Here is a 19,691-nt window from a genome sequence, read left to right on the forward strand (position 1 = left end):
GAAAATGAAAATTAAACACATAAAAAAGACAACTTCAGATCATTGGTAAGTGCTATGAAGAAACTCGGGCAGGGTCATGGCTACAGAGGTAGTTTAAGGATCACCATTCTGAGGATGTGACATTGAAGAAACTCGGGCAGGGTCACGGGCACAGAGGTAGATTAAGGGTCACCATTCTGAGGATGTGACGTTGAAACTGAGACGTGAATGACGTGAATGGTCCAAGGGAAGAAAGGCCACATTGAAGGAAAGAACACATGCAAAGGAGGAATAAGCTTGGCGCGTTTGAGGTATAGACAGGAGTATGGAGAAGAGTAATATGGTATGAAATGAAACGGAAGACTGAAAGGAACCAGAATGGGGAGAGCTCTGTGGCCTGCAGTCGGGAGTCGGTGCTTTATTGCAAGGGTAATGGGCTCCATTGAAGCATACTAAGTACATGACCTGATTTGTGGGTTTTAGGAGCTCACTCCTGGCTGCTTTGTGGAAAACAGATGGTGGGTAGGTGGATAACAGTGAAAACAGGGAGGTCAAGTAGGTCTCCATGGTGATGATCACAACTAGAATGGTGGCAAGCATGCGGGAACACGGAGAGGTTTGAGACCTGTTTTGAAAGTAGAATCAAGGCTCACTAATGGATTGGATATGAGGGAAAATGAGAAATAAAGGGTGACCCCTAGGTTTTCTGTTTGGATAAGTGAAAGGATGGTTGTGCTGCCATTTCTTGAGATGAGGAAGAATGGAGGAGAAGTGAACTGGGGAAGGGAGAGGTCAAGAATTTTGCTTGGATGAGTTGAGTCTGAAATTAGACATCTATATGGATTCACCAAGTAAGGCTGAAGATGTCTGTTGGGCAGTCACAAGCATATCAGTGGTATTTTATCCCAAAGAACTATAGATGAATTTCCCTGCCTAGAAGAACTAAATTAATTTTTTAAATTTAAAACTTAAGTTTTAATTTTTAAAAATTGTTAGAAAAGGAAAAGAAGTGGGAGGAGTAAGCCACAGCATGGTGACATTTAAGAGCTCAGCAAAGGAACAGGAGACAGAACAAGAGGCACAGAGAGAAGCTGAGAGAGTGTGATGCTGAGGAAGCCAAGAGGAGAGAGTGTTCAGGAAGGAGGACAGAGCTGTCAGCTTGGCTTGGGTTGGATTGAATGCAACTTGAGTCATGGAGTAAGATGAGAACAGAGGAATGAACTCTTAGGTATAGCAATATGGACCTGATCAGTGACCCTGAAAATAAAAGATTTAGTGGGATAATGGAAGTAGAAGTCAAAAATGGAATGGTTGAAAGGGGGTGGGAGATGAGAAATAGATGACAGTGAAGTTTTACTGAAAGGGGGAGCAAAATGGAGAGATGGCTAGAGTGGACAAGGGTTTCAGGTTTTGCTTTATTTCATTTTGTTTCAAATAGGAGGTTCTGGTGCATATTTAAATGCCAATGGAAGTAAACCAGGAGAGAGAAAAGTTGATATTGGAGAGAGAAAGTGGACAAAGATGGTGTCATTGTCCTTAAGAAAAAGCTCAGTGGAGGCATTGGCTTCTGAAGTGCTTTCCATGGTAACAGAGGAAGGCGAGAAGTAAGAGTAACAGAATGCAGGTGAACTGGTGGGTGTGGTGAGGAGAAGGGGAGTGATCTCGTCAGGGTTCCTTATGTTTTCACAAGTAGTTAATGAACTATGTAGTCATTGTAGTCAATGAACTATGACTTTAGATCATCATTTGAAGATGAGCCAAGACGTCTGAATTCTGAGCCCAGATGGACTGTGTCCTTCATTTACAATTTGGTGCACTTAGAAAGAATGAAAGTGACAACCCCTTTTGTATAATGTGCTTTAAAGAGCAAAAAATGATTTAAAAAAAACACAATTCATGTATATTCTTTTATTTGATATTTTCCACTGAATCATTAAAGTTCCCAAGAGGGAACAGAATTCACATGGTTTAAGTGAAGACACTTTAATGAAGGGGCACTACTTACAGAGAGTGGAGTGGAGATACTGGACCCAGATACCCAGAGACTGTTGACAGCCAAAGGGTCCTTAGGACTAAAGTCAAGGGAGAGGAATAGTTTTAGATCCCAGTGAGAGCTGGAGCCCTGAAAGAGGGGCCAAACAGTATTTATCATTTATCGAAGAGACCTGTAGCAGCTGTCAGAAAAGTGGTACCAAAGCAGAGAAGGAAGGAGAGAAATATCCTGACTTCCCTCTCCTCCCATCTCTTGCTGATGCTTCCCAATGGCTGAACCCAACTATAGATTAACTGGCAAGGGAACTGGCGATGCAATCCATGGTGGAGGACAGAGAATAGATGTCTGTGAACAACCAGCCCCTAACACTTCCTCCCACAAGTGTTAAAAGATTTTGAAAACCACTCTAGGGGGAATCTTTATACCCAGTGCCAGTGTATGGAAAAAATCTTATTGTCTGATACCAGTGGGGTTTGGAAGCCCAATTAAGAAGCTACCCATGCTCTTTGATACAGATCATCATAGGTACTTGTAAGCCCACCCATAATCTCCCAAAGTCACATTTGCCCATAGTCTTCCTCCTTTAAGCCCTTCCAGAGACGTGTTGCCCGTGAAACTAGGGAGACTTGCAATTTAGGTCCCCTCACTAGCACGAGCCCTTCCAAGATCATGGGCCAGCCCTAGAAATGCATTCATATGGTCATATGTTTTTGTGCAGTTTACAAAAGCAAGGCATGTTAACTGTGGTCTATTAAGACTATAACTCGTTTCACTGGGATCCTAGAAGGAACTTCTCCCTCCCCCTACCACATGCCCTTTGGGAGCCACAAACCTGGATCTGCTTCTGCTTTCAGCAGACTCTCGTGTACCTGTGCAAATGGTACCACTTCCCCACGATCCTGCCACCTTCTGGCGGGGTGATTAATGAGCATCAAAACAGGCATTTGGGGAAGGGGAGTATGCAGCAGGAGGATAAGAAAAGCAAAGAAGCAAGGGATATGCCGTGCCAAAGGCCACGGAGGAGGCACTGTGCCTGCAGAGCCTGCTCTCTGCTCTCCCCCACGAGTGATGAGAGTTGGCAGGTGTCCCGTCGGGTAACTAATTCCTCAGATGCTGCTCTTTGTGTTTTCAGATGCAGACGGAAACCTGTGTCGAAGTAACCACCTGCTGCAAGTCATGCTGACCATGCACCGAATTCTCATTTCCTCTGCTGAACTGCTCCAAAAAGTTATCACTCTATATCCTTTAGCTCAGTGCCTGGCAGCAATCCGCAAATAGGATTGATTCAGAAGCATCTTGAAATTTGAATGATGCCTTCATTTTGGTTGGTTTGGCATGACCCTGAGTGGTGAATGGTTCGTGTGTCCTTTTAGGGAATGGCATGCGTGTCTGGGGATATGTGTTGTGTGTGCATATGTGTCTTCTGTTGGACAAGGCAGTGTTACTGATGCTGATTTTTCTGGGAAGAGGTCAAAGAGATTAACATGCAGACATGGTCTTCTTCGTTTGCTCTTGCTAGTGAAAAATACTTTTCCCAAAGATTAATCCAAATTCATATTCATCGCATGCAAATTGACACGGGTGCTGCATTCTGGCTTTCCTGTCTAATTCTTCAACCTTCCCAGGTTTTGAAGAGAGTTTCCTGACACCAGGGCAGCTGGTGCCTTTCTGCTTTAGACTGAGGCACTGGCTGTGCCAAGCAAACCCTGCTGGATTCTGACCTTCTTTGGGCTGTAAATTGAGTGGGGTGGGCAAAACGACTGCTTTCTCTCTTTCTGATGCCTGATGACACTGTGGGCTATAGGTGGGGTGAGACTGTTTAGCACCTTGAAGCCCAGGTCCTGGGCACTGAGTCATGCTGTAGAGCTCTTCTAATTCTTTACCGCTCTCCCCAGCCCTCCCTTTTCATCTCATGGCACTCAGCAATAGCATAAAAGCCATCAGGACTGAATCCATTCCCTAAGCCTGCTTATAAACCTCTCAGAGAAGCCGTTTTCAGTGGCATTTCAGTGGCCTTTGGAGGAGTCCACGTAATGAGAGGTACAGGTAATAAATGGATGTCTAATCTACAGAGCGTTCTAAAACCATACTAGAACTCCATGTAGCAGCAGTTCTCAATAGTGTCAGTAATTAAATACTCAAAGAAAAAACTGTTCTCCAAGGATTAATTTGTGGCCCTCACTGTGGACCCAGAGTCCTCCTCCCTGCTATCCTCCCTTCCACTTTTGCAGAATCTTTCTCTATAGTTTATCTCCCCTCTTTCCTGTCCTTTTAAATCCTGCATCTTCAGTGGCACCTGCCCCTCAGTCTAAAACTCGTTCACATCTCCCTAACCTAAAAATAAACTCTCAACCCTGCCTCCCCTTCATTCCATTGTTAGGGTTAGAAATGTGATGCACAAACTTCTTAAAATAGTCCACGCTCACTATCTCCCATCTCTCAACTCCCACTTACTCCTTCACCCAACTGTGGCCTCCACCCCTGTACTCAGACTTTCCTCTGATGTCACCAGTGACCTCCCGGTTGTCAAGCCCAGTAGTTTACTTTCCATCCTTGTTTATAGCGACCTCCCGGTAGAGACATTGTTGAGAGCACCCCACCTCTCCAAACTCCTTCCAGGGCTCTGGACTGCACCTTCCTGGGTCTCCCTTCTCCTGGGACACCCGCCTCCAGCTCTCCATCCAGCCTTTTCTTTGAGAACCTCTTCAAAATGAGATAGCATTCTGGTTTTCTTCGCCCTATACTTTCCCTGGGTGATTTATCACCAAGATTTCCACCACCATTCCTCTGATGACATTCAAGTCCATATTTCTCTAACTCAAACCATTTAAAAAAAAAATGTTGGGACCCTTTTGTCCTATAGACACTTCAGTCTTAATATACTCAAAACTTAACTTGCCACCTCCACTACTACTACCCCATTAGTTCTGCTTTGACACCTGTATTTTCATTTTCAATTTCAGCCCATGATGTCGTTGCCCCTCTGATGGCCTGAAGCAGCAACATCAAAGCCCTTACGATCCTCTCTGCCTTTCACTTCCCACGGAGCCAGTCACCCAATCCCAGGGTTCCTGCTTCAGAAATGACTCTGAGCTCTTTTCTCCTCTCAATTCCCATGCCTCCGCCTTCCTTTGGGCCCCAAGTCTCTCTCCTCGGCCTCTGTCCCATGCGGGGCTGCTCATCTGCACAGCCACCTCCTCCTTTATTATCCAGCCCTGCAGTTACTTTCCTAAGAAGCAAATGAGACCTTGCTTCAGAGCCTCTGCAGATAGAGGGGGATGGTAGACCCTCAGCTTACCCTGTGTGCCCTGCCTGCTCCGTCCTCAGCTCTCTCAGAAACCCTCTCTCCTCCATGCCAGACTTCTCAATACACCAGACTGGAGTGGGTCCTTTTTATTGATCATTAAAAAAGCTTGGATCGTTTCCTGTTGTTTCCTGTTTTTCCATGGTTGAGGGAGAAAAATTTAACAATGTGCTTTGCATAGTTTGGATGCCTGTAAGGTACAGTTGGAACTATCCTGGTACTTTGTTGCCACAGCACTGCCTATGAAGATGTGGCGCCTGAAGCTCCCAGCGAACAATGATGGTTGCCCCCGCAGACGCCTGAGCCTCAGTCGTGGCCTGCACGTGCTGCTGCTTGCTTCATCTCCTCGAGTGAGAAGCAGCGCCTGCCTCGCTCAGGTGGCCCCACTGTGGCACGCTCTTTGTGACCCTGGGGGGCTCTGCCCTCCTGAGTGACGTTCTGGGTGCCCACAGGCTTGGCCTGCAGACGAAGACCAACGGGGTCCACAGACCCTGCTGCGCACAGTGTAGCTGGCACTGTGCACAGGGGAACAGGCATGTCAAGAGAGGGATGGGGAGCGACCAGGAAGAAGACAGACTCCACAGTAAGAGGCACCATGTCGATTCATGTGTCCACCCAATTGTTAAGTGGCTCTTTTTGTGTGCCTTCCTCATTCATAAGGAAGAAGTTAAAAATTTCAACTACTAGATCAGATAATAAAAATACAGACTCTGGAACACTTTTCTCTTGAATATGCCTTATGCTTGACTCTCTTTGCACTGAAGGGATGAGTAACACGTGTCATAAAGAAATATAAAATCATCTCATTCTCTTTCCTCCCTTTTGTGCCCAAAGAAAGGCAAGGATCGGAACCGTTCACTTCAGGACATTTACCTGGGCTTATTTTTTATACTGATTATCTTTATTGATGTGTGTATGTGTGTGTGGTTTTATGTTTTGTGTTTCTGTTTGGTTTTCATGCCCTTAAGGATCGATTTTATAAACAGTAAGTCTATCAAAAGTTAGGTTTTTTAAGTTAAACTCCTTTTATGAAAAGTACAAATTTCACAGTCATAGTTTTTCTTTAGGGGTTCAAGTTTATCTTGCTAATCTTGTTCTTTCCATAGGGCTAGAGTGTCCCTCTAAGCACTTGTAAGGGACCTTTAAAAATGTTTGGTTAATTAAAATAATGCCAATTAATTAAATACTTACAATGGTTTTAAACTGCAACTTGGATTTTATTTTTTATTCCAGGTTTCTTTTTTTGAGATAAAGTTGACTTAAAGCACTATAAAAGTTTAAGGTTTAAAGCATGATTCGTAGTGAATATCTATCATCTCATATAGATACAAAATTGAAAATAGATGAAAGTTTTATTGTGATGATTACTTAAGAGTTTATCCTCTTAGCAACTTTCACATATACTATAGAGCATTGTTAATTATATTTATCATGTTTTACATTACATCTCTAGTACTTATTTGTCTTATAATTGGAAGTTTGTACCTTTTGAGTGCCTTCCTACATTCCCCCCTTTTCCCACCGCCTACCTCTGGTAACCACAAATCTGATTTCTTTTTCTTTATTTGTTTTTGAAGTATCACTGACCTATGACGTTATGTTAGTTCGTGTCACATAACAGTGATTTGATATGGCTCAGATAGTAAAGCACCCACCTGCAATGCAGGAGATGTGAGTTCGATTCCTGGGTCAGAAAGATCCCCTGGAGAAGAGAATGGCAACCTACTCCAGTATTCTTGCCTTGAGAATTCCATGGACGGAGGAGCCTTGCAGGCTATAGTCCCTGGAGTCTAAAAGAGTCGGATACAATGCAACTAACACACACATACATTTCAAAATGATCACAATAAGTCTCGTTATGACATGTCATCATACAAAGATACTACATAATTATTGACTGTATTCCCCATACAATGTGTTTCATATCCATGACTCATTTATTCTTACAAATGAAAGTTTGTAACTCTTAATCTCCTTCACTTGTTTCTTTCCTCCCCTCTGGCAAACACCTGTTTGTCCTCTGTACACATAACTCTGTTTTCATTATATTCATTTGTTTAGTGTTTTTAGATTCCATGTATAAATGAAGTACAGTATTTTTCTTTCTCTGACTGTTTTCACTTAGTGTGTACCCTCTGGGTCCATCCATGTTGTTGCAAATGGCAAAACTCTGTTCTTTTTTATGGCTGGGTAATATTCCATTGTGTGTTCGTGTACACCAAGTATTCTTTATCCATTCATCTCTTGATGAACACTTAGTTTACTTCCATACCTTCGCTATTGTAAATAATGCTTCATTGAACATAGGGCTCCATATATCTCTTCTCATTAATGTTTCTGTTCTCTTCAGATAAATACCCAGGAGTTCTATTTTTAATTTTTTAAGGAACTTATTTACTGTTTTCCATAGTGGCTGCACCAGTTTATATTCTTACTAGCAGTGTCTCCACATCTTGACCAACACTTGTCATTTGTTGTCTTTTTTATAATAGCCATTCTAACAGGTATGAGTTGATCTCTTTGTGGTTTTGATTTGCATTTTCCTGATGATTAATGATGTTGAGCATCTTTTCATGTGCCTGTTGGCCATTTGTATGTCTTCTTAGAAAAATGTCTATTCAGATCCTGTTTTGTTTTTTTTTTAATGTTGTATGAGTTATTTGTATAGTTTGGATATTAACCCTGTATTGGACATATTGTTTGCAAATATTTCCATCATTTAGTAGGTGGCCTTTTCTTTTTTGTTGATCATTTCCTTCATTTTGCAAAAGCTTTTTAGTTTGATATAATCCCACTTACTTTTGCTTTTGTTTTCCTTGCCTGAGGAGACATATCCAAAGAGCATACTTCCTATGTTTTCCTCTATAGGTTTGATGGTTTGGGGCCTTTAGGTTCTTAATCAGTTTTGAATTTTTTTTTGTGTATGGTGTGACTGCATAGTGCATTTTGATTCTTTTGCATGGAGCTGTCCAGTTTCCCCAGTAACATCTATTGAAGAGACTGTCTTTTCTCCATGGTATATTCCTGCCTTCTTTGTTTTAGATTAATTGACTGTAAGTTTCAAAGTTATTTTCTGGGTCCTCTCTTCTGTTCCATTGATCTATACGTTTGTTTTTAAACCGATCCTATACCGTTTTGATGACTGTAGCTTTGTAGTTTGTCTGAAGTCAGGGAGCATGATAACTCCACCTGTGTTATTCTTTCTCAAGATTGTTTGGGCTGTTCAGGGTCTTTTGTGTTTCCATAGAAATTTTAAAATTATTTAATTCTGTGAAAAATGCCATTTGTATTTTGATAAGGATTATATTGAATCTGACTTGGGTACTATGGTCGTCATAACAACATTCTTCTAATCCATGAACATAAGTATCCCTTTCCATCTGTTCTGTCATCTTCAATTTTTTTCATCCATGTCTTAAAGTTTTCTGAGTATGAGTCTTTTACCTCTATTTGATGTGATTGTAAATGATGCTGTTTTCTCAATTTCTCTTTCTGATAGTTCCTTGTTAGTATATAGAAATTCAACAGATTTCAATACATTAATTTTGTACCCTGCACCTTTACCGAATTTATTGATGAGCTTTAGTAGTTTTTGGTGGCATCTTTAGGCTTTCCTATGTATAGTATTATGTCATCTTCAAACAGTGACAGTTTTAAATTCTTCCTTTCTTCTTACTGTCTGATTGCTGTGGCTGGATTCTAATACCATGTTGAATAAAAGTGGCAAGAGTGAGCATCTTTTGTCTTGTTCCTGGTCTTAGAGGAAAAGCTTTAAGCTCCTCAGCCATCGAGTATGATGTTAGCTATGGACTTGTCATATATGGCATATATGTTGAGGTATGTTCCTTCATTACTCATACTGTGGAGAGTTTTTATCATAAAAGGATGTGGCATTTTCTCAGATATTTTTTCTGCATCTATTGAGATGATCATATGATTTTTATTCTTCAATTTGTCAGTAGGGTATATCCCACTGACTCATTTGTGGAGACTGAATTTTCCTTGCACCCATTGGATAAATTCAAATTAATTGTCATATATAATTCTTTTAATATACTGTTGAATTTGATTTTCTAATGTTTGTTGAGGATTTTTTCATCTGTGTTCATCATATTTTTATCAGTGATGTTGGCCTGTAATTTTCTTTTTATGTGAACTTTTTGTCTGATTTTGATATCAGGGTGGTGCTGGCCTCATAGAATGAGTTAGGAAGTATTCCTGCCTCTGGAATTTTTTTAGAATATTTGAGAAGGATAGGTGTTCACTCTTTTCTAAATATTTGGTAGAATTCACCTGTAAAACCATCTGGTTCTGAACTTTTGTTCATTGTATTGTTTTAAATTAACTGATTTGAGTTTTGTTATGGGTAATTAGTCTGCTCATATTTTCTATTTCTTCTTGATTCTGTCCTGGGAAATTGTACATTTCTAGGAATTTATACATTTCTTCTAAGTTGTCAAATTTATCATCATATAGTAGTAATCCCTTATGATCTTTTGCATTTCTCTGGTACTCGTTTTAACTTTGTCATCTCTGATTTTATGGATTTGGGCCCTCTCCATTTTTTTTAAGAGTCTAGAAAGGTTTACCAGTTTTATCTTTGAAAAAAAAACAGCTCCTAGTTTCATTGATCTTTCCTATTGTTTTTAGCCTCTGTTTCATTTATTTCTGCTGATCTTTATAACTTCTTTCCTGCTACTAACTGGGTTGTGTTTGTTTTTCTCTTGTTCCTTTAGGTTTAAGGCTAGGTAATTTATTTGAAATTTTTGTTTGTTTCCTAAGATGAGCTTGTGTCACTGTAAACTTCCTTCTGAGACCTGCTTTTGCTGCACCCCATAGATTTTGTGGGTTTGTTTCCATTTGTCTCCAGGTATTTTTTAATTTGTTCCTTGATTTCTTCAGTGATCTGTTGGTTGTATAGTAGCATATTATTTAGTCTCCACATATTTGTGATTTTTTTTTTCTATAGCTTATTTCTAATCTTACAGCATTGTGGTAAGAAAAAATGGTGAGTATGATTTCAATTTTCTTAAATTTACTGAGGTTCATTCTGTGGCCTAGCTTGTGATCTGTCCTGGAGAATGTTCTGTTTGCACTTGAAAAATGTATGTATCCTGCTGCTTTTGGATGGAATGTTCTCTGTATATATTAACACACCTAGGCCAATGTTTCATTTAAGGCCAGTGTTTCCCTACTGATTTTTTTGTTGGATGATGTTCACTGATATAAAGGGGTTAAAATCCCCTGTTACTATTGTTTTATTGTCAATTTCTTGCTTTATGTCTGTTGACATTTCCTGTGTATGTTTAGGTGCTTTTATGTTTGGTGCATATATGTTTACAATTATTATATCCTCTTCTTGGATTGACCCCTTGGTTACTCTGTAATGTCCTCCTGTCTCTTGTTACAGTCTTTGTTTTAAAGTCTGATATAAGTATCACTGCCATGGCTTTCTTTTAATTTCCATTTGCATGGAATACCTTTTTTCATCCCGTCACTTTCAGTCTGATTCTGAAGTGCATCTCTTGTAGGCAGCATGTATGTGGATCTTGCTTTTGTATTCATTCAGCCACTCTGTGTCTTTTGTTTGAAACATTTATTCCATTTACATTTAAAGTAATTATTGATAGGTATATACTTATATAATTATGAATTTTATATTTTAGATTTTTAAACTATTTCAAGGACCTTTTTGAATTCTAAATAGGCTTTTAACTTCAGTAGATTAAAATTATAAACAGTAAAGCTGACATCTTAGGTGTTTCAAAGCTATGCATAAACTTAGTAAGGTTTGAATTTAAAATTTAAAGCCTAAATTATATATTCCAAATTGAAGTTTCACAGCTATCATTCTAATATGCTCTTAAATACTACAGGTATGTACGATTTCAAAATACACAGACTCCTTCCTAATTAAAAAAAAGTAATAAGCTTTAGACTGTCTTTTACTTTACTATATCTACATCTGTGTTTTCTAAGGGTTAAAACATGCAGACCCAGTGAATGAAGACTGCTCAGCCCTGCTTAACTGAGACATCTGCTGGCTGCTCAGTGGAGTCCTCTCAGGGACCTGCTGGAATTCACAGAGTTCTGGTGGTTCTTAAGAGGAGAAAGAGGGCAGTGGCTTGTATAGCACACAGCCTGCATAGTATTCCTCAGTATGTTGATAGAACAGAGTACAACCACACAGCTTCACCACTGGATTGGATTTTGCATTTCTTTGACCTTTGCAATAAATGTATATTCTTTCCTTGTATCGCTAGAGACATGTGAACTTGGTGGACCTTTGCTGTTCTTTTGTGTTCTTAGGATGGCATCATTCTCATGGAATATTCCCAATGATATTGATCCTTCACATGCTCTCCAACTGTATTTGGGTCATTCACATGACTTTTTCTGACTTGCCATTACAACCTGTAAGATCAGTCTACTGACACCCTCTATGCATATCATTTTCCTATTATTGCTTGAATTTTCATTATAATATATCTGAATATTTATTCCTTCTTTTTCTTCTAATTCACTGAATAAGGTGTTTTTTGTTTTAAATCAGTTGCTGGAAAGGAAAGAAGGGGCTCTTCTTTTTAGTTTGTTTTCTCTGGCAGACTAGACTCCTAGTCTTGGCTGTGGGCAGAGGCCCCTCTTCACTTCTGACAGATCTTTTTGTTCGTGCCTTGCTGTGCTGGTGACTTCCTCCTTCTGTAGAGGAGATGCTGTGGCATTCTTCCATAAGCCACTTTAGCATGGGCTAGATAAAGTCACAACTTTCACCCTTCTAGGTGATAATAAGCATACAGCTACACACATCAAGTTGGTTTTATCCTAGGTTCAGAGACCTAAGAAAACATTATAATTAAAAGAAAATTTTAGGAGGGCTGGGGGAGGGCAGTTTTAGCAAATCTTCCAAAGATAAGAAGTTGCTTGGTTTCTGTAACAGAGGCTTCCATTTCCCTTAACCACAGCCCTACCTATAAGGATGCCTTGGCAAAGAATTCACCAGGGCTTTGCCTGAAGATCTGCTATTTTGTAAGGTAACATTTCTGCATACATTTGGGACTTTGTGGGGTGGGGTGAAACAAAAGAACCACATGCTGTTGGGCCTAAACCTTTTATCATGGCTTCCCAGGTTATGATTCACTTTAGCATAGCACAGCATTTGATATGGGCACGTGCAGGGACCCACAGCTGATTGTCAGTGGGTGGTTTTCTTCTCTTCCCCCTACCCCCGCTCCAGCTCCTTATATTCTGTAGAGAGAAATATATAGTCTTTATTTCCAGGAATACAGGACAAATCAGCCCCTGTCTTTTTCTGAGTCCTTGTGGGAAGAACCTACCAAAATGTGAGTCCTTGGCTTCAGTTTTGGCTTATTTTGTGACTCCCACCATGTAGGTACTGGATAACAGAATTCTGGATCATGTTTAAGATGGATACCAGCTTGGCAAGCACCATGGAGGAGTTTCAGGAACTGGTGAAAGCAAATGGCGAGGAGCTCCACTGCCGCCTGATTGACACAACACAAATGTGAGTATCCTATCTTTCAAAACCACCTCCCTCCTGTAATATAACCCAGGCTGCTCAGCAAGGCTCTGTGTCCTGCTGTGACCCAAGAAGCCTTCAGGCAGGTTCAGTGGCTTTACCAAAGAAAAAAGCTTGCCATGTACCAGGAAAGCAGAGAAGTCCTTGGTGATAATGCTGTATGTGGCTTATATCTTCAGAGCAGGAAAAAAAAAGTCTCAGTGAAAAAGAAATCAGGTAGCAAGACGCTGATTAAAATTTATACAAATCCAAAGAAACTGAAAGTGCAGTGACTAAATTGGTGCTTCTTCAGCAGCCAATGCCTGGAGGCAGCCTGAACTTACAAATACATAAGATACTGCTAGAAAATGGATCCCACAGAGGGTTTATAACATACATGGTACATCTGCAAGAGACACGCCAATCTGTGCAGAGGTGGAAAAGTACTCAGGAATATATCATATTGTTCCTAGGGATTTCTTATCTATGAGATGTCTCAGACTGAAAAAAATGAATGCCTGTCCTAATCTGGGGGGAGGAGAGTACACTCATTTTCTGCTAAGGTTTTCATAATGTGGTTGCTTTATTTTAGAATAATACAGATCCCTCGGATATAGAATTCTAGTGCTGAAATATATTTTAAAGATGCTTTTATCTTGGGAAAGTGAGGCTCAGCAAGACTGGCTCGTCTGGGGATACAGAGCTAGTTGAGTTAATGACAGCAGAAGCTGCACTATGAGAGCCCCTAGTGCCTTGTGCCACAGCCACATAGAAATGATTTCCAAATCACGTACCAGAGTCCCACTTAAATCTCCCTCGCAGGTTGGACTCTCTGAACTTCTTTCCTTAGAACTATAACAACGTGAAAGATAAAAGGTTTTGCAATAGCAACATCTTCATTTTTAAAATGCAGCACACAGGGCCTGGGACAGTTTTGAAACCCTGACTTCCTTGTCCCAGTACACCCCTAGCTGACTTTTCTCTACCAATATTTTCCACAGTATGTTCTTTAGGAATTAGAATTAGTCAGTGGGATGTTGCCTGACCAGATATACTTGAGAAATAGTGAACTGAACTTCCTTTTGCAATGCATCTCAAGAGTCTCAATGCATCTCAATAGTCTCTTTGGCTAAAAGGGCTGCAGAATTTGTAGCATTTCCCAAACTTGTCTGACCATAGAACCCTTTTGTCAGGAGACAAGGTTCTCAGCAATCCCCGTTTGGGAAACACAGTCTGCAACCTGCTACCTTTCTCTTTGCTTCCTTAGTGAAGGAAACTGAATAAGAAATACGTGGGTCGATTACAAGAAAATGTGTGTGGGGCCAACTCTAGAGTTAGCGAGGCTTCCTTGGTCATTTCAGTTCCTGGGGACATTTGAGGAAAATGTCACAAGTCTGCCCAGAGGGACCGTGTGTTCCTACACATGATTCCCCAGCATGGCATCTTCTCTCTGTGCTCTTCTGGCATGGAAACTGCCCCCAATCTGTGGGATTTCCAACCAGATAAGAATCCCCATCACCCTCATGAGATGAAGGAACACCCAGTGGACATGGAGAGAACATATGTGACAGGGCCAGGACTTGAAGGCCAGGGCACCGTGACCAGGGCTGCGTCGTTCCCACTTCCTTAAGATCAGCACATTTTACCCAGTTCCCACAGCACATTCAGGAGGCTCATAGGAACCATCAAGGCTCCCTAGCTGTCACCACAGGAAAAGCTGATTAAAGGACACTGTTAATGCATTGTTTTGGCCCCGGAAAGTTAGCTAACGGTGCTTTGCATCTTCTTGTGAGAAACGTTCACGGATTTACTTGCATTAGAAAAGCAATTTGATTTATTATTTTCCCCCGTCTTCTCCCTTTTCACTTTTACTTACAAAAGCAATGCCCGTGACTGGTCCAGAAAACTGACCCAAAGGATAAAATCGAATACTAGCAAGAAGCGGAAAGTCTCCCTGCTCTTTGACCATCTGGAGCCAGAAGAACTGTCTGAGCACCTCACTTACCTGGAGTTCAAGTCCTTCCGGAGGATATCGGTATGTAACCACAGGGCTGGAGAAAAGCTGCCCTGCGACAGCTCTGAGAGTAAGCAGAGGAATTCAACAGGCCGCCCACCTCCTCCCCCTGAAGTCCTGTCCGGGCTGGTGGGCTTTCCCATCAGGCTGTGTGTAGTTGGGCAAGTCAGGGCACGCTGCTGGGCTGTGTTCCTCCTGCTCTGCTCCCCGCTTCACCCTCCAAGTCCACCTCCGCCTCCCCACGCCTTGTTCAGGTGGTAGTACTATGCACACACAATACCCTGTGCACATGAGTGTACACACAAAACATATGTGTACACACACACACACACACACACACACACACACACACACACTCTTCCCCTGATAATCACTAGTCTTTCTGAAATTTTCTTTAAAATTTTCCTCCCCCAAAATGAGGATAAGTCCTGTAAGAGTTTGAATTCATTCTAGAATAGGCTTTGGATGGCTGGGGGAAATTTCAAAATAAATCAGATGCTACTGGTCTAGTTCAGAATTTACCTAAACTCTTGAAGGGCTGCTGACATGGCCCCACAGTCACCCCTGATCCTAGACATAAACTCTGCTGATCGAGGCCTTGCTCCTTGAAACGCTATATGTGATACCAAAGAACACTAGCTCCCTGCAAGAGAACTCGCTTCCGCTGAAGCCAACAGAACTTCGCTGGAGAGACAGAGAGTGACATAATAGATTTTGTGAGACTGTCTTTGTTCTTCCCCTTCAGCAGCAGAGCTGGAACTAGTGCTGAGATTTTTCTTTTATACTGTACTCTTTAGAGTTTAAACAAGATCCTATCCATATCTGCTCAGCGTAATATTTGGGTTAACTAGTATGTCCCACTCCAGTATTCTTGCCTGGAGAATCCCATGGACAGAGGAGCTTGGTGGGCTAGAGTCCACGGGTCGCAAAGAGTCGGACACGACTGAGCGACTTCACTTTCACTTTCAGTATGTGTACACATCCATGTATGCCTAATGACTTCTGATGTAGAGGGGCATGCTGTGGGTGCAATAAGAAAGGTGTCCTTCCTGCCATCCTTGTCAGCAGGAAAGGAGAGGAGGCCCAAGAGCTCCTCTGTCCCTTAGCAGATTCTGGTCATCAGCTCAGCAGAGGTAGCACGCCCCTCGGGTCTCCAGGAATGCTGGAGCACAATGCTGATGAGTTTCTTTGTCCCCAGTTCTCTGATTATCAGAATTACCTCGTGAACAGCTGCGTGAAGGAGAACCCCACCATGGAGCGGTCCATTGCTCTGTGCAACGGCATCTCCCAGTGGGTGCAGCTGATGGTTCTCAGCCGCCCCACCCCCCAGCTCCGAGCTGAAGTCTTCATCAAGTTCATCCAGGTAGCTCAGGTGAGTGACCGGATGAAGACTTGAGGCCTGGGCTACCGGGTAAATTACTCCCTCCCCCTCAGCCTGGCCTGTCCCTGAGAGCTGCTTCCCCTCACGAATCTCCTGGTGGGGTTTGTGCACTTTCACCCGTCCTCAGGTCTTGATGTGAGGACTGTTCTACATCCCATATGAGATCAGTATGGAGAGGGCCATGTAGGCCATCTTCAGAGTCAGGGTTCAGCTTCAGTTCTGTTTAAATCTTTAACACGTTTCAGAAGATGATTACCAGCCAACTTTGTTTTACCTAACGTGGTCCACTTAGCAAAGGAAAGGGTAATTCAGATTTCAGTATAGCTGGGCCAGCTTGATTTAGGTCTGTGAGCCCAAGTTATGTTGAATGGCTGGGTTTAGTGTTTAAGGAGAAGGTTTTAAGCATTTGATGAGAGAAAAGCAGAGACTGTGAATACATATCTGAAATTTCACAGAGATTCTAGCACTCTATCCCAGTTAGTTACAGTCCTTTTTAAGCCATGGTGTTGCCCTCAAAAATAAAGCAGTCTGGTTACCTTGGGGTAAAGGATATAAAAGATTACACTGAATGATCTATTTTTCTAGCTTTAGATGTTCTTAAACCAGTGTTTCTTAAAGTGTGGTACATGGACCACTTGCTCTGATATTAACTGAAGGTATGTTAAAATCATAGATCCCTAAAGCTCAGCCCCAAATCCAGGGAATCTAAACATCAGGACTTGGGTCCAGAATCTGTGTTTCTTAGAAACCACTGATGTAGAGAGTGGTCTGCAGACCAGCTGAAATGAAAGGAAGAAGATGGGATACTTTGCTAGACTTGGGATCTGCTGGTCTGGAACTAAGCCTGAGAAAAGAAATGTCTGGAAAACTGAAATACCTGATCCCTAGCCTTTGGCCAGAATTAGGAATACTCACAGCATAGAGACAAGAGACACCCTCAAGCTCCCACATAACTGACATGTACAGTGACTCTGCTAGCATGTTTTCTGTGTCACAGAAGCTCCATCAGCTGCAGAACTTCAATACGTTGATGGCCGTGATCGGAGGGTTATGTCACAGCTCTATTTCCAGGCTCAAGGAGACAAGTTCACATGTCCCGCATGAAATCAATAAGGTCAGTGCTCCTGTCTCCTCAAGGGCCCTTCAGCAGCATTCCTAGGACCAGTGTCAGCGTTTCCTCCTTAAGGGGCAACCCAGAGACCATTTCCAAGCCACACCATCCCTTTTTTAACCAGGCAGAATACCCAGGAAGAGAAGCCCTTAAGAAAACCCACAGGGTGGGGACGTCACAGATTTGCGGGTGACTGAGTCAGTCTGGCCACAGTGTTACCGCCCCCTTCCCGCTGGCAATTTGGAACAGCATGTGCCTCTTCTCCGTGCTTATTGGCCACTGAGTGTCCAGAGCCACCATCTTTAGTACTGACTCCCTTGCTTGAGCAAGGAACAGTGGTGGTTCAGTGACCATAGTTCAGTTTGCACGTCAAGTGAGGTTATATAGCGACACGTTAGAAATCTAACTAGCCAGAAAGTTGAACTTTCTAGTTCTGGAAAGTTGAACTTTCCCAGATAGTTGGAAATACGCTTTTCAGGTACAATTTTGTAATAGGTGGTATTTTATTGGTATTTATTAAGTGTCCTATGTACTTTCCTACATTAGATTTTATAGAGACTTTAATCCTTTATGATACAGGACTATTATTACACATATAAACCATTATGATACAGTGCAGATATAAATGCAGCTATATATCATATAGGTTTGATGATGACTGCTCTGAGTATTTCATCTCATCTGGCCTTTCTTACTAAACTCAAACCCCAGCCCCCACCTCCGAGCTGATACAGAAGGAGACTCTCTTCTTAGGGAAGAGATATCTTAGCTTCATTGCCCCATCTGTTTTTCCCAGGTGTTCACCCTTCTTTCAGGAAGTCTCTTATTACCCATCCCTGCTCTCACAACACTGGGGTTGGAGGATGCCGCTCCACCCACACCTTCCAGTGGTCTGATCACCTTATAGCTTTTTGATCGTGCTGGCTGAGACCAGGCAGAACAACTGAAGAGGCACATATTGTTCCAAATCACAGAGGTGACACAGGGAGAGAATCACAGACACTAATGTATGCCAGCTGTGGGCAGCACACTTCACTTGTCTCTGGAAGACACAAGGGAAGGGGACTGCAGACAGAGTTCAGAGGGACACTTGCCATGCACTGTATAATCTTGTACCTTAAAAAAAATGTATCATGTGCTTGTATCACTTATTTTTTAAAAGAACAACTTTAACATAAAAATATTAAAACCTTACTTAGAATTTTCCAGCTATGAAGTAGAGTACACCTTGCGCTTGGTAAGTCTGCTCCGTGACATTTAACGTTAAGTTGGCGTTGTCACTGGAGAGTCAGAACCTGCACCTTGAGATGGATCGCCCCATGCCTGACTCATCAGGGACCAGGTGTGATCGTGGTAGGGGCTGAGAGTAAACAGGTGGCTGCTGCAGACAGCAGAGCCCGCCTGGAGGGTACCTGTAACCAGCTCTCCTTTTCTGTTTTGTAGGTTCTAGGTGAGATGACTGAGCTGCTGTCCTCCTGCAGAAACTATGACAACTACCGGCGTGCTTATGGGGAGTGCACCCACTTCAAGATCCCCATCCTGGGGGTGCACCTCAAGGACCTCATCTCCCTGTACGAAGCCATGCCTGACTACCTGGAGGAGGGGAAGGTGAACGTCCATAAGCTGCTGGCCCTGTACAACCACATCAATGAGTTAGTCCAACTACAGGAGGTAGCCCCGCCCCTGGAGGCCAACAAGGACCTGGTGCACCTGCTGACGGTGAGGCTCCGTGGGAGACAGATTACTAGCACTTCCTTATCACATATCAGCTCAGGGAAGCCTCACAAAACTGTGAAGTGGATACTATCGTTACATCCATTTTACAGATGGGGATTCTGAGGCAAAAATACATAACTTGGCAGAGGCTGCACGTTATTAAGCAGCAGAGCCTGCTCTTAGACCCAGGTGGTGGGGCTCCAGGGCTGTGCTCCTTTAACTTCTAGGAGAATTTCCTTCCTCACAGAAAAGCCAGTCCTAAGCTGTCTGGGAGGAGCTGATAGCAAATCAGGATACAAGACTTGGTAAGAGATGGAGACAGTGGGTTTTCATTAAAAAAAAAAAAAAAATGGTGGGCGTTGGGGGGACATGTCAGTGAGTTAAAAAAAAAACAGGTTCATTGTTTGGGTCCTGCCATCACTGGCTTAGATTCCAGAGACATTCAAGCCCAGGGCAGGTGAGCGCCTGTCATGGTGCGGGAGGCCAGGATGTGCCCTTTGGGTGCGGCGTGCAAGCAGATGAACTCCCTTCCAGACTGTGGTTTTGTAGTTCACCAGCTGTGTGACTGTGGGCACAGAACTCTGTTTCCTTCTCTGTGAAATCAGAGGGGTTCATCTCTGTGATGACTTCTCATTTCTCTTTCAGTACTAAAATTGTACAATTTTTAATCTGTGCTT

General features: G+C 42.4%; 1 protein-coding gene across 3 annotated transcripts in view; it reads left to right on the forward strand.

Moving 5' to 3' along the window:
• Window positions 1-19,691, forward strand: part of RASGRP1 (RAS guanyl releasing protein 1) — a 74,584-nt gene that overhangs the window by 38,715 nt on the left and 16,178 nt on the right. For all 3 annotated transcript variants that reach the window (XM_068964659.1, XM_068964660.1, XM_068964661.1), the window contains exons 3-9: window positions 3,105-3,210; window positions 12,245-12,307; window positions 12,667-12,798; window positions 14,674-14,827; window positions 16,005-16,178; window positions 17,185-17,301; window positions 18,742-19,017. In XM_068964659.1, coding sequence (XP_068820760.1) covers window positions 3,105-3,210; window positions 12,245-12,307; window positions 12,667-12,798; window positions 14,674-14,827; window positions 16,005-16,178; window positions 17,185-17,301; window positions 18,742-19,017 — 1,022 coding nt within the window. The remainder of the gene's footprint in view (window positions 1-3,104; window positions 3,211-12,244; window positions 12,308-12,666; window positions 12,799-14,673; window positions 14,828-16,004; window positions 16,179-17,184; window positions 17,302-18,741; window positions 19,018-19,691) is intronic.

Source organism: Capricornis sumatraensis, chromosome 2 (assembly GCF_032405125.1).
Source record: "Capricornis sumatraensis isolate serow.1 chromosome 2, serow.2, whole genome shotgun sequence".
NCBI classification, from domain to species: Eukaryota; Metazoa; Chordata; class Mammalia; order Artiodactyla; family Bovidae; genus Capricornis; species Capricornis sumatraensis.